This window comes from Sapajus apella, unplaced genomic scaffold (genome assembly GCF_009761245.1).
Source record: "Sapajus apella isolate SASKATOON/1434 unplaced genomic scaffold, GSC_monkey_1.0 scaffold36, whole genome shotgun sequence".
NCBI lineage: Eukaryota > Metazoa > Chordata > Mammalia > Primates > Cebidae > Sapajus > Sapajus apella.
In genome coordinates this window covers 1,651,678-1,667,054 of record NW_022436976.1, presented here as the reverse complement: position 1 = coordinate 1,667,054, position 15,377 = coordinate 1,651,678, and the positions used below count along the sequence as shown (strand labels likewise).

The 15,377-nt window shown below is 38.1% G+C and overlaps 1 protein-coding gene across 1 annotated transcript in view; it reads left to right on the top strand.

Moving 5' to 3' along the window:
• Positions 1 to 15,377, top strand: part of WDR63 (WD repeat domain 63) — a 77,992-nt gene that overhangs the window by 5,125 nt on the left and 57,490 nt on the right. Inside the window, exons 2-3 of the mRNA XM_032296397.1 lie at positions 8,927 to 9,010; positions 9,420 to 9,458. Coding sequence (XP_032152288.1) covers positions 8,941 to 9,010; positions 9,420 to 9,458 — 109 coding nt within the window. The 5' untranslated portion in view covers positions 8,927 to 8,940. The remainder of the gene's footprint in view (positions 1 to 8,926; positions 9,011 to 9,419; positions 9,459 to 15,377) is intronic.

Here is a 15,377-nt window from a genome sequence, read left to right as displayed (position 1 = left end):
AAAAAAAAAAAAAAAAAAAAAAAAAAAAAAGAAATACAATCAGCTCTAATGCTTCAAAAACCAGTCAAAACACAAGCCACTGGGTTGGTCACAACCTTTATTTTAGGAGTAGATGAAATAGTTCTTCTGCTACTCTTAATAATTGCAAATTGACTTCAGCTGGGAACAGAAAAAATGTTATGCACATTTCAAAGTAATCTTAGTAATGTAGGATCAGGTATTGAACAATTTTCATAAACTTTTTAAAAAATTTGTTTATTATACTTTAAGTTCTGGGGTATATGTGGAGATCATACAGGTTTGTTACGTAGGTATACATATGCCATGATGGTGGTTTGCTGCATCCATCACTCTGTCATCTACATTAGGTAATTCTCCTAATGCTATCCCTCCCCAATCCCGTCACCCTCTGCTATTCCTCCTTAGCCCACCACCCCCCAGGTCCTGGTGTGTGACGTTCCCCTCCCTGTGTCCGTGTGCTCTGGTGGTGTACTCATTGTGTGCTCTCATTGTTCAACACCCACTTATGAGTGAGAATATGCGGTGTTTGGTTTTCTGTTCTTGTGTCAGTTTGCTGAGAATGATGGTTTCGTTTCATCCATGTCCCTGCAAAAGACATGAATTCATCCTTTTTTATGGCTGCATAGTATTCTGTTATGTATATGTGCCACATTTTCTTTATCCAGTCTATCATTGATGAGCATTTGGGTTGGTTCCAAGTCTTTGCTATTGTGAACAGTGCTGCAATAAACATATGTGTGCATGTCTCTTTATAATAGAATGATTTATAATCCTTTGGGTATATTCCCAGTAATGGGATTGCTGGGTCAAATGGAATTTCTATTTCTAGATCCTTAAGGAATCGCCACACTGTCTTCGACAATGGTTGAACTAATTTACACTCCTACCAACAGTGTAAAAGCATCCCTATTTCTCCACATCCTCTCCAGCATCTGTTGTCTCCTGATTTTTTAATGATCGCTATTCTAACTGGCGTGAGGTGGTATCTCAATGCGGTTTTGATTTGTATTCATAATATTTTAATAAGCAATTTAATAGAAAAAAGTTTGGAAAATATAACACATTCATTTTATGAAATATTCAGTTAATTTTATGAAAAAAAAACTTCAGTAAGCCTTGCTGTAATTTGAAAGTAATATCTTTTATCAGGGATTTGTTTTTAAAAAGAAAGATCTACATTAAAAAACTTTGAATAAATGTGTTTATTGAAATTATACAGAGTATATTATTCATTTGGTTTAGATACCCCCAATTAAAAGTGATTTATTTTCTAGACATAATGTTGGTAGGATTTTTATAATTTACAATTACTAAAATAAACTGCAAAATTTTGCCTGAAACTGAAATACAATATAAGGTGGCTACTCCCAAAGTAATCATTTTCCTTTCAGTTTAGACTATATTCACCTGACTCACTTAGGTTATGAATGTGTCTATCTATGGTGCATGGAAATGTAGATATTATGTTTTTAGTGAAGAAGAATTAAGACCTCTAAAACCCTTTAGAACAACCTGGTCACTAGTACCTGGTCAAAATGACTAATTCAGTAGGTCATTTTGCCCTTAGTCACTAGACAATAATTTAGACAAAAGTCATTTAACGTTTGTGAAAGTAGTAAATGAGCTGTTCAGGTAAGGTGGCATGCATTAATGCACGTTCCAATTTTGGTGCCTAATTTATTGCTGAAAATTTGACTTTGTTTTTCCTTGAAAACTGGAAACTCAAATTACCTACAGAGCATTTAATAATAGCATTTGAAAAGAACAGGACACTTTCTTACTTTGATTATTTGGGGGATGATTATAAACTGATACCTATAGTCAAGTTTAATTTTAAGGCAGAACTTCTTAATTCCTGGAACCTGTGGATATATTACCATACATGGCAAAGAAGTAAAGTCACAGATGTAATAAAGATCAGCAGACCTTAATATAGAGAGATTATCCTGGATTATCTAGGTAGGCCCAATGTAGTCACAAGGGTCCTTAAAAGTGAGAGAGAAAGAAGAGAAGGTCAGAGAAAGCTACGTGAGAAGGACTTAACCCTCCATTCTGACTTTGAAGTTGGAGGCTGGGGCCACACACCAAGAAATAGTGGGCTCTAAAAATTGGAAAAGGCAAGAAAACAAATTCTCTCTTACAGGCACTGGAAAGAAAGGAATGCAGCCCTGCTGACTCCTTGGTTTAAGCCCCATGAGATCTGTATCAGACATCTGAACTACAAAGCTGTAAGATAATAGATTTGTATAGTTTTAAGACAGAAAATTTGTGATAATTTGGTACAGCATTAAGAGAAAACTAATACAGCATGGACTAATTTGGATAGTATAGCATGGATACTGTATTTTTGTCACCAATGAATCTTACTGGCTCTACTTAACAAAATATATCCAGAATCCAATCGCCTTTCCCATCTCACTTTCAGCTCCCTGATCTAAGCACCCTCATCTCTCCCATGGATTATTAAATGTCTCTCTACTGGATTTCCTGCTTCAGCACTTTCCTTGCTGCAGTCTTTTCTCAACACAGCAGCCATATTGATCCTTAAATTGTGGGACAGATTGAGTAAAGTAACTTCTAAGCTCAAAACCATCCAGTAACTCCCCACCTCATTCAGAGTGAAAGCCAAAGTCCTAATACATGATCTAGCCCCTCTTGTGGTATATTATATAGTTGTTTCCAATTATATCATTCCCAGCTATTACCTCCCTTATGGGTAAGAGGATCATACATTCCCACCTACTGCCAACCAGGCAGAGAATCCCTCCCCCATTATCAGGATTGACTTACTTGCTTGGGCCAAAAGAATGTGAGCAGGAGGCACAATATGTCAGTGCCAAGGAGAAAGTTAGGCAGCATTATGCAATTCCATTAGCTCTCCTGCTTTTTACTCTGCTGTGAAAGTGGCATGTGTGAAATAGAGTCTGCTTCTTCAGCCTGGATCCCAGAAAAAGAAGACTTGAAGCAGCTCATCCACACCACAGTGCATAATAGCATGAGAAGAAATAAATATTTGTTATTGTATGTCACTGAGATGTGGGGGTCATTTGTTACTGCAGCAAAGCTGACTAATCTATCCCTATCATCTCTCTGATCAACTTTGCCTGTGGTCTTTCCCTGACTCTGCTCCAGCCATCATGACCTTCTTGCTGTTTTCTTAAATATGCCAGGCATGATCCTGCTCCAGAACCTTTAAATGTACTGTTCCTTCCACCTGAAAACACTGTTTCTCTTCCAGATATCTGCATTTCTTGCTTTCTTCTTTCTCAGGTCTTTGTTCCAATGTCCGATTCCTTTTCCTACCTTATTTTTCTTTTTAGTAGTTCTCACCTCTTAAAATACTAATTATATTTTCCTCCTTTATTTGTTCATTTTCTGTCTTTCCCTAGAATGTAAGCTTTCATGAGGGGTTTTGCCTATTTTGTTCACTGCTGTATCCCTAACACCTAGGATAGCATCTGGTGCATCACAGTCACTTAGTATATATATGTGGTATAAATAGTGGTGGTGATGATGGTGTGTGCATAGGGTGAGTCTAAGTGGTGTTAAGGGTTTTTCACCATGTTGGCCAGGCTGGTCTCAAACTTATAACCTCATGATCAACCCATCTCGGCCTCCCAAAGTGCTGGGATTACAGGTGTGAACATGCCATAGCACTCCAGCCTGGGTGACAGAGCAAGACTCCATCTCAGGAGAAAAAAGAAGTTTTTAAGTATTTTACATCAAACTAAAATTCAGCTAGGATACCATATGGAGAAGGGGTACATTGATAAGTAATCTTCTGAAAAAAGGAAGAGATACAAGATTTAAAATTATGCTAAGACGGGAAAGTGATATGGAGGACATTTGACAGTCTAAAGAGTTGAGTCAGAGCCATTCATTGCAGAATATCTTAAAAATAGAAATTGTCAGAATCATAAAATATTGCTTATATAATCAAATCCTGCCTTTCTAGGTAAAGACAATGATTTAAAATAGTTTCATTTGTAATGAAACACAGCAGTTATCATTGAAATCCAAGGGATCATCTAGTACAGAGATTAAGAATATGTCTATCAGAGCCAGGCTGCTTGGGCTCACAGCCTGACACCACTGCCCATTGCTCTCTGTGTCCCTTCAGGAGAGTCACCTGAACCTCTTGGGGCCTCATTTTCTCATTATAAAAGGAGGATAAAAATAATAGTAATAATAAAATGTGGTTATCTAGTATTCAATAGTATAGCAGGAAAATTATAGTTAATAATAATTCATTGCATATTTCACAATCACTAGAAGAATTGTAATGTTCCCAACACAAAGAAAAATGTTTCAGATGATGGACAATTCAAGTCATTTATATGTCAATAAATGTGATTAAGACTAAATAAAAATACATGTAAAATACTTGGAACTGTGCCTGGCACATAGTAAGCACTTCACAAATGTGAGCTATCATTTTTATTATTTGAAAAAAAAATACATATGAGAAAATCTGAAGGGAAGATGTTTACACACAAACACAGACACACTCACATCCACACTTTGGATAAGATTTTGTAATCGAGCATCTAGATATAAAATAAAACTTGTGATATTTTGACCATAGGCTATGAAATAGTAGTCTCTATTGATTTGTTAAAATGGTGCAAACCAGACTGAGATGACTGAGTTGATGATGATGACACTTTATTTCATTAAGTCTTCACAGTCACCTTGTGGGGTAGATTTTATTATTATCCCCATTAAATAGATGAATAAACTGAACTTAGAGAAGGTAAGTAATTTGCCCAAGGTCACTCAGCTGGAAAAAGAACAGCCTCTTTAAAAACTCTGCTGCCCAGACTCCTGTAGTCACATTCCTAACCATTTAAATAGAACAGGACAAAGGTAAGCATGGAAGAGATGACAAGGATTTGATGTCATGGTGATGACCTTAGCCAGTGTTCTATCCTGTCAAAATTGATGATCATCTAACCCAATGCAAAACAAAAACTAAGAACCTTGAAAAAAGGTTTGACAAAATGCTAATGAGAATAAACAGCTTAGAGAAGAATATAAATGAACTGATAGAGCTGAAAAACAACACAAGAACTTCACAAATCAGACACAAGTTTCAATAGCCGAATCAACCAAGCAGAAGAAAGGATATCAGAGATTGAAGATCAACTCAACGAAATAAAACAAGAAGGAAAAAGTAAAAAGAAATGAACAAAACCTCCAAGAAATGTGGGATTATGTGAAAAGACCTAATCTATGTTTGATAGGTGTACCTGAATGTGACGGAGAGAATGAATCAAGCTGGAAAACACTCTCCAGGATATTATCCAGGAGAACTTCCACAACCTAGCAAGGCAGGCCAATATTCAAGTCCAGGAAATAAAGAGAACACCACAAAGATTCCTCAAGAAGAGCAACCCCAAGGCTCATAATCGCCAGATTCACCAGGGTTAAAATGAAGGAAAAAATGCTAAGGGCAGCCAGAGAGAAAGGTCAGGTTACCCACAAAAGGAAGCCCATCACAGTGGATCTCTCAGTAGAAACCCAACAAGCCAGAAGAGGGTGGGGGCCAATATTCAACATCCTTAAAGAAAAGAACGTTCAACCTAGAATTTCATATTCAGCCAAACTAAACTTCATAAGCAAAGGAGAAATAAAATCCTTTATGAAGAAGCAATTACTTAGTGACTTCATTACCACCAGGCCTGCTTTACTAGAGCCCCTGAAAGAAGCACTAAACATAGAAAGGAACAACCAGTACCAGCTACTCCAAAACTGTACCAAGTGGTAAAGAGCATCAACACAATGAAGAAACTGTGTCAATAATGGGCAAAACATCCAGCTAGCATCAAAATGGCAGGATCAAATTCACACATAACAATAATAACCTTAAGTGTAAATGGGCTAAATGCCCCAATCAAAAGACACAGACTGGCAAATTGGATAAAAAGTCAAAACCCATGGGTGTGCTGTATCCAGGAAACCCATCTCACATGCAAGGATACACATAGGCTCAAAATAAAGGGATGGAGGAAGATTTACCAAGCAAATGGAGAGCAAAAAATAGCAGGAGTTGCAATCCTAGTCTCTGATAAAACAGACTTTAAACCAACAAGGATCATAAGAGACAAAGAAGGGCATTACATAATGGTAAAAGGATCAATGCAACAGGAAGAACTAACTATCCTAAATATATATGCACCCAATACAGGAGCACCCAGATACACAAAGCAAGTTCTTAATGACCTACAAAGAGACTTAGACTCCCACACAATAATAATAGGAGACTTTAACACTCCACTGTCAATATTAGACAGATCAACAAGACAGAAAATTAACAAGGATATCCATAAAAACCCTAGAAGAAAATATAGGCAAAACCATTCAGGACATAGGCATAGGCAAGGACTTCATGACCAAAACATCAAAAGCACTGGCAACAAAAGCCAAAATAGACAAATGGGTCCTAATCAAACTCCATAGCTTCTGCACAGCAAAAGAAACAGTCATTAGAGTGAATCGGCAACCAACAGAATGGGAAAAAATTTTTGCAATCTACCCATCTGACAAAGGGCTAATATCCAGAATCTACAAAGAACTAAAACAGATTTACAAGAAAAAACAAGCCCATTCAAAATGTGTGAAAATTACAAGCATTCCTATACACCAATAACAGACTTAAAGAGAGCCAAAAAGAACGAACTGCCATTCACAATTGCTCCAAAGAGAATAAAATACCTAGGAATACAACTAACAAAGGATGTAAAGGAACTCTTCAAGGATAATGACAAACCACTGCTCAAGGAAATAAGAGAGGACACAAACAGATGGAGAAACATTCCATGCTCATGTTTAGGAAGAATCAATATTGTGAAAATGGCCATACTGCCCAAAGTAATTTATAGATTCAATGCTATCCCCGTTAAGCTACCTATGACCCTTTTCACAGAACTGGAAAAAACCACATTAAACTTCATATGGAACCAAAACAGAGCCTGCATGGCCAAGTCAATTCTAAGCAAAAAGAACAAAGCTATAGGCATCACGCTACTTGACTTCAAACTATACTACAAGGCTACAGTAATCAAAACAGCATGGTACTGGTACCAAAACAGAGAAATAGACCAATGGAACAGAACAGAGGCCTTGGAGGCAATGCCACACATCTGCAACCATCTGATCTTTGACAAACCTGACAAAAACAAGCAATGGGCAAAAGATTCCCTGTTTAATAAATGATGTTGGGAAAACTGGCTAGCCATGTGCAGAAAGCAGAAACAGGAGCCCTTTCTGACACCTTACACTAAAATTAACTCCAGATGGATTAAAGACTTAAACGTAAGACCTAACACCATAAGAGCCCTAGAAGAAAACCTAGGCAAAACCATTCAGGACATAGGCATAAGCAAGGACTTCATGACTAAAATACCAAAAGCAATGGCAACAAAAGCCAAAATAGACAAATGGGATCTAATTAAACTCCAGAGCTTCTGCACAGCAAAAGAAACAATCATTTAGTGAATTGGCAACCAGCAGGATGGGAAAAAATTTTTGCAATCTACCCATCTGACAAAGGACTTATATCCAGAATCTACAAAGAACTAAAACAGATTTACAACAAGAAGAAAAACAACCCCATTCAACAGTGGGCGAAGGATATAAACAGACACTTTACAAAAGAAGATATACATGAGGCCAACAAACATGAAAAAATGCTCATCATCACTGGTCATTAGAGAAATGCAAATCAAAACCACATTGAGATACCATCTCACGCCAGTTAGAATGGCGATCATTAAAAAATCTGGAGACGAGATCCTGGAGAGGATGTGGAGAAATAGGAACACTTTTACACTGTTGGTGGGAATGTAAATTAGTTCAATGATTGTGGAAGACAATGCAGTGATTCAAGGACCTAGAAATAGAAATTCCATTTGACCCAGCAATCCCATTACTGGGTATATACCCAAAGAATTATAAATCATTCTTTTATAAAGACATATGCACACATATGTTCATTGCAGCACTGTTTACAATAGCAAAGACCTGGAACCAACCCAAATGCCCATCGATGATAGATTGGACAGGGAAAATGTAGCATATGTACACCATGGAATACTATGCAGCCATAAAAAATGATGAGTTTGTGTCCTTTGTAGGGACGTGGATGAACCTGGAAACCATCATTCTCAGCAAACTGAGACAAGAACAGAAAATCAGACACTGCATGTTCTCACTCATAGGTGGGTGTTGAACAGTGAGAACACATGGACACAGGGAGGGGAGCATCACACACTGGGGTCTGTTAGGGGGAATTAGGGGTGGGACAGTGGGGGGTAAGGAGTCGGGGAGGGATAACATGAGGAGAAATGCCAGATATAGGTGATGAGGATGGAGGCAGCAAACCACATTGCCATGTATGTATTTATGCAACAGTCCTGCATGCTCTTCACATGTACCCCAGAACCTAAAGTGCAATAAAATAGGGAAAAAAAAAAAAAAAATATATATATATATATATATATAAATTGATTAGCAATTCCATGGAAAACTTTTGGAGGCATTCTCTCTGATAGCCCAAATAAGGCCTTAGTTGTTACATGTTTACATGCTAAGACAAAAGTATGATCTCAATTATGTTAATTTAAAAATCACATATACATATGCACGTTGATACTTTGTTCTGGTCACCACAGTGTGCTTCAGCTGAATAGCTCCACCAGAACAGTAAGATCTCATCGGTAATATTGTTATTGCAATAAACCTTTGTCACAGAACACCTGTTCTATGAAGAGACAGGTTGATTTAGTCCAGGGTAAAACTTAGAAAATATATTCTTAAGTTTATTAAATGATCATGTTTAGTATTTGAAATTTCAAGTTATTTGCAAATTGCAATAATTTACTAATAATATCATCTCTTTCTGCAGCCCAAGTCAGAACCATGGCTCCAAAACAAAAACAAAAGAAAAAGTCATCACGTGGCAAAAAAAGCCCAAAACCAATATTAGCTGGTAGGATTATTTCTTCATTTAATGGGTTTTTTTGTGTGTAGAGTTAGTATTTGTACATATATTAGCAGCCAAATGATTATGGTTTTACATATCAAGTGAAATAAAATTTTTGTGTCATAAAGTCAAATGCATGAGGAATATGATATATAGAGATTTATTCTTACTTTTGACTAATTTCATTATGATATCAATGAAATGCCATATAATGAATGCCGTAGTAAACGTATCACTAAGAGATAACTGTATAAAAGACAATTATTCCAATTTTCTCTATTTAATTATTAACAAGATAGTTTAAGTTCTTATTGTATATTTGTACTTACATTTTGTTTTTTGAGGTTTGGTAAAGATTATAATAAACTGACATATGTTTGATTCAAAAATTTGACTTTCTTTTATTGTATTCTAGCTAGTGAAGACATGGAACCAGTAAATATGGAGAGCATGGGTAAGTGTAAATACAATTTAGAACTTGTGTCCTCAGTTTTATAATATTTTAATATGCAGTAAGCAAGCAGGAATACTACAAACTGAAGTGATCAATCAAAATGTACATGGGCTAAAATGATACCATTCCATTTAGAATATAAAATGAAAATTTTTTTGAAGAAAAAAATTAGAGAATTTCAAACTGAGAAGCAAACTTGGATCAAGCAGTCTGTTAAAAATTCATTTTATGATTATTGAAAGACCTTTTATAACCATTAAGTGTTATTTAAGCAGGAGTAGTGGGAAACAAACCTCTCGAACACCGGACTGAGGAAGAAAATGGCTTTTTATTTGGCTGGGAGCTACATGGGCTAAAGCCTTATTTACCAAGCTCCCTGAGAAGTAGCTTCTTTCCCCTTTTATAGGCTTACAACACTAAAGGGGAAACTGAGGCAAAACGATGTCATTGTCCATTGGCTGGACATCTGACCTTACAATCTTTTGGCTTCATTGATGTGCTAGTTCATATGCAGTGCGAGTGGGAGCAGGCAGGGGAGGGGACTTACAGACAAGACAAAGGCAGTAAATTAATTATTAGTTGGCAGAGGTATTTCCAGGACGGAGCCTGCGTTGTGCAAACTTGGGGGACATGACTCAGTGCTGGGCTCCAGCCAGTAGTGATAACATCATTTGCAACTCTTTCAAGGCTTATAGATAGCAGAGATGCTGGGAACCAAAAAGGAAGTCATCTTCCCAGGCCATGGGCCTCTTTATGGCCAGGTCAGTGGCATCAGCAAGTTGCCTGACCACAGATTCAAGCTCTTTGGTATTTTATTTCATTTTCACCCTGCTTCATATCCGGAGGGGAGGGGAGGGAGGAGGTGGAGACCAGGAAGTGGAAGAAGGCAAGGGGGTCTCCCCTCTCATTATAAGCCTGCAATTTATGACTTTTATCAGAATAGTATTTTTCAAACTTTTTTTAAAAGTCAAAAGTACAGTAATATTTATCTTTACTTCACACTAAGATACCACTATTTCAAGGAAAAAGGCTGGTGTTTAAACAAATAACTAGAACCTAGAAAACTAACCTAATGTTGTTCCTCCATGTAAAGGCTAAATAATCTTATTTTAACAAAACTTCTTTTGGTGGGATGGAGTGGGATCCTCTCAAAGTTGACTTAGATGACGCACTTCACTTTAAGAAACAAAAAGGAGACAATGAGGGGGGCAAGGAAGACCTAAAAGCCCCACAGGCCACTGTAAAGATTTTATCTCTTAACCAAATAGGATGGGGAAATATTGGCAGTATTTAAGAAAAGAATGACTCCATCTGACATGTTTTTAAAGGGTCAGATTGTCCTGGCTACTGTGTAGCAAATTGCAGGAGCAAGGACTGAAGCAGGGAGAATAGTTAGGAAGTTATTGCAGCAATCCAGGGGAAAGACGGTGATGGCCTGGACCAGGGTGGTGGGGGTGGGGGGTGGAGGGTGGGGGCAAAGGTGTGGAGTGTGGAGGCGGGAAGAAAGTGGGAGAATGTCAGCTATTGTAAGTGGCTCTGTTATCAGCACCCAGCAAAGTGCCTGTGGCAAGATACATTGCCATATAAATATTTATTAAGTTAGTGAAACTTGTGAGTCATCTTTGATTTCTTTCTCTGTCTCCCTCCACACCTCCCTACCCCTCCCAAACCACGCCAACTTGTGGGAATTCCACCTCTTTTAAAATCTATCTCAAACCCATCTGCTTCACAGTATCTTCCTACCTGCAACCTTAGTCCAAATCTCCGCACTCCTCACTTCGGTTAGTTCCTAAGGCTCCTAGTTGGTATCACTGCTTCCACTCAGCCTCCTTCAATCCATTTGGCTCATTCTTCAATCCATTAAGCAGCCTGACAATGCTTAAACTCCTCTTTTTTGCTTAAACTCCCCTATGGTCTTTCTTTGCCACTGGGCACACCTTACAGTGGTCCTGGCTCCTGTGGTCCTGGCTCCTGTGCTCAAGTGGTCCTGACCTTGTTTCCTTCTCCTCTTCACCAACCTACAGTCACCAGCCTTGCTTAGCATAGAATGTTCCAAATTTATTCCAGCCTCAGGGCTGTTGCTTTTGCTGCTCCTGATAGACTTTCCCTTTATGTAACTTTCTTATCACTGAGATCTAAACTACCATCTCACTTCCTCAAGAGACCTTACTTGACCTCTCTGTCACCTATTACTCTGTTTAGTTGCTTTCCTAGCACTTAAAATTCTGAAGTTAAAGTACAATCAATTCTCATTCATGGAAATTCTGTATAGTCCCTTTGAATGCTGAATTAGCTAATACTGAACTGTTGCTCCTGGGGAAACACAGGGTTAGGTTCCTGTGAGCCTCTGGTCATATTTTCATTAACTAATCAATACATAACCTTGTTTTATGTATTTCTGTTTAAAGACTGCTAATTTAATGTATATTGTTGATTCCCTAACACTGAACTCATGGCCAACTCATGGCAAACAGCACTATAACTCATTAATGAATAAATGAATGAGTGAAGGAGTTGTGTTTCCTCTTGTTCCTGTCTGAGTAAACCACCAAAGCTACCCTTCATAGTTCCATCTCTCACCTGTTTTCTCCCAAATAGCACGTATCACAATTTGTATTTATTTATTTTTTCTTCTTTTTTTGTAGAGATGGGTTCTTGTTATGTTGCCCAGCTGTTCTTGAGCTTCTGGGCTCAAGGGGTCCTCCTGTCTTGGCCTTCCAAAGTGCTGGAATTACAGATGTGAGCTACCATGCCCACCCCACAGTTTCCATCTATGAGTGTACTTCATTATTTAATATCTGTCTTTCTGTCCAGATTGGATACCCTAGCACTAGCACCAGGCTTTTCACGTAATGGGTGCTCAGTAAATATTTCTTGACTACATGAATTGACTGGTAAGAAAATCTGTGAATCTGATAAAGGGGCATGGTTTGAGATGTATTTGTTGACAGGAGATGAACTGAAAAATAGGAATATGTTTGTTTAAGGGAAAGAAAAAACCAACCTCAGAACATTATGGTGAGACAAGTGTAGTTTTGAGTTAGCATCCCCTTCTACTTGAGTCTCTCTCTACCCACCTCAGGTAGCATTAGGATCCCTCTGACTTCCTTGCAGTGGGGCTCTCACCTTGCCAACTGTTACTTAGGGCTAGTGGCTGTCATGTTCCAAGAACTGAAATCCCTTTTCCTACGAAGGAACCAAGGTATCCATAAGCTAAATTAAAAGCTGTTGGTCCTAGTTGGGTGTGGTGGCTCACACCTGTAATCTCAGCACTTTGGGAGGCTGAGGTGGGCAGATCACACAGTCAGGAGTTCAAGACCAGCCTGGCCAACACAGTGCAACCCCATCTCTACTAAAGATACAAAAAATTAGCTGGGCATGGTGGTGGGTACCTGTAATCCCAGCTAATGCTGAGGCAGGAGAATTGCTTGAACCTAGGAGGCAGAGGCTGCAGTGATCCGAGATCATGCCACTGTACTCCAGCCTGGGTGAGAGAGCAAGATTCAGTCTCAAAAAAAACCCACTGTTAATCCTAAGGGCCTAACAGGGCAATGCCTAGAGGTTTCTGAAGAAGAAATATATTTTTTACACATAGCTAATATTTCTGGAGCAATGACTGTGCCAGGCCCACTCTTCTCATCACCCTAGCTCTATAAAGTAGACATTACTGTGGCCATTATAGACATGAAGGTGCTGTGACTCCCAAATGTTAAATAATTTACCCAAATTAAAATATGAGTTAGTGGTATATGAGTTGCCTATTGCTGCTGTAACAAATTGCCACAAACTTAGTGGCTTAAACAATACAGATTTATTATTTAACAGTTCTAGAAATCAGGAGTCCGAAATTACTTTCACTGTGCTAATGTCAAGGTGTCAGCATGACTGATTATCTCTGGAGGCCCTGAGGGTGAATCTGTTTCCTTGCTTTTTTCAGCCTTTAGAGGCCACTGTATTTGATTTCTGGTCCCTTCTTTCCTCTTCAAAGCCAGCAGCATAGCATCTTTGAATGATTCTCTATGACCTCTGTTTCCCTTGTCTCATCTCCTTCCTTGATTTTGATCCTCCTGTTGCCCTCTTATAAGGCCCCTTGGTATTACACTGGGCCAACCTCAAAGGCCCAGCCAACTCCCCACCTCAAAATTCTTAACCTTCAGTATCTGGGATAAATGTTTTAAAAAATGGAAAAAATAAAAAATAAAAAGAACATACAAACAAAAACAACAAAAATTAAAGATCCTTAATTATATCTGCAAGTCTCTTTTCTTATGTAAGATAGCACTACAGAAGTGTATTAATCTGTTCTCATGCTGCTAATAAAGCTATACGTGATATTGGGTAATTTATTTTAAAAAAGAGGTTTAATTGACTCACAGTTCCACATGGCTGGGGGCGGGGGGGCCTCACAGTCATGGTGGAAGGTGAATGAGGAACAAAGTCATGTCTTACATGGCAGCAGGCAAGACAGCATGTGCAGGGGAACTTCCCTTTAAAAAACCATCAGGTCTCTTGAGACTTATTCACTATCATGAGAACACCATGGGAAAGACCCACCCCCATGATTCAATTATCTCCCATTGGGCCCTTTCCACTACACATGGGAATTATCAGAGCTACAATTCAAGATGATTTGGGTGGAGACACAGTGAAACCGTATCAACAGGTTTTAGGAATTAGGACATGAACATATTAAGGGGACATTATTCGTTTGCCATAAGTGGTTAATAGCACAGGCTTTGAAATTAGACAGACATGGTTTAAGTCATAAACTTATGACTTAAAGTCATTCAGTGACTGTGTGGCCACAGATGACTTCACCTCCCTGAGCCTCTGCTTCTTCATCGGAAAGGCAAGATGGACTGTCTACCTCGTAAGATTGATGTGGAAATTAAATTAGTAGTAAATGCACATTTTCTTTCATAGGGCTGTCAAATAGTAGGTTCATTTTAACTCTTTTTACTATTAAAAAAAAGATACTATAAAAATCAATAAATAGATTAATGCATGACAATAGAGTCCAAAAATAGATCCACATGTGTATGGTCAATTGATTTTCATCAAAGATGCAAAGGCAATTCAGTGGAAAAGGGATAGTCTTTCCAACAAATTATGCTAGAACAGTTAGATAGCTATAAGTAAGAAAGTGAACTCAATCCATACCTCACACCATATATAAAAATTAACTCAAAATGTATCATAGACCTAAAGGTAAAACCAAATATTCTAAAATTTCTAGGAGAAAACATAGGAGAAAATCTTTGTGACCTTGGACTTGGCAAAGATTTCCCAGATATGACACCTATAGCTAAAATCTCAAGAAATCTTAAAGATTTCTTAAGATTTTCTTTTTTAAAATCTTTAAGATTTTTTTTCTTTTATGGAATACTTGCCAGCAATGGAATGAACCATTGCTACATTCAACAATGTGACTGAATCTCAAAATAATTATACTAAGTAAAAGAAGATATACAAAAAAAGTACATTTATAAATATTCCAGAAAAAGCAAACTAATCTATAGTGACAAGAAAGCTGATTAGTGGTTACTTGGGGTTACTTGGGGATGAAGGAGGTATATTGGGAAGCAGGGGCACGAGGAAACATTTGGCCTTATGGGTCTGTTCTTTATCTTGAATATGGTAATGGCTTCATGGGGTATGTGCATATATTTATCAAATTGTACATATTGTATGCAGTTTATCATTTGTCAATTATAACTCAGCAAAGCTGTTTTTAAAAAACTAGATAGCAACCAACATGTTAAAAAAAAAAAAAAAAGAGGCCGGGCACGGTGGCTCACGCCTGTAATCCCAGCACTTTGGGAGGCCGAGGCGGGTGGATCACGAGGTCAAGAGATCGAGACCATCCTGGTCAACATGGTGAAACCCCGTCTCTACTAAAAATGCAAAAAATCAGCTGGG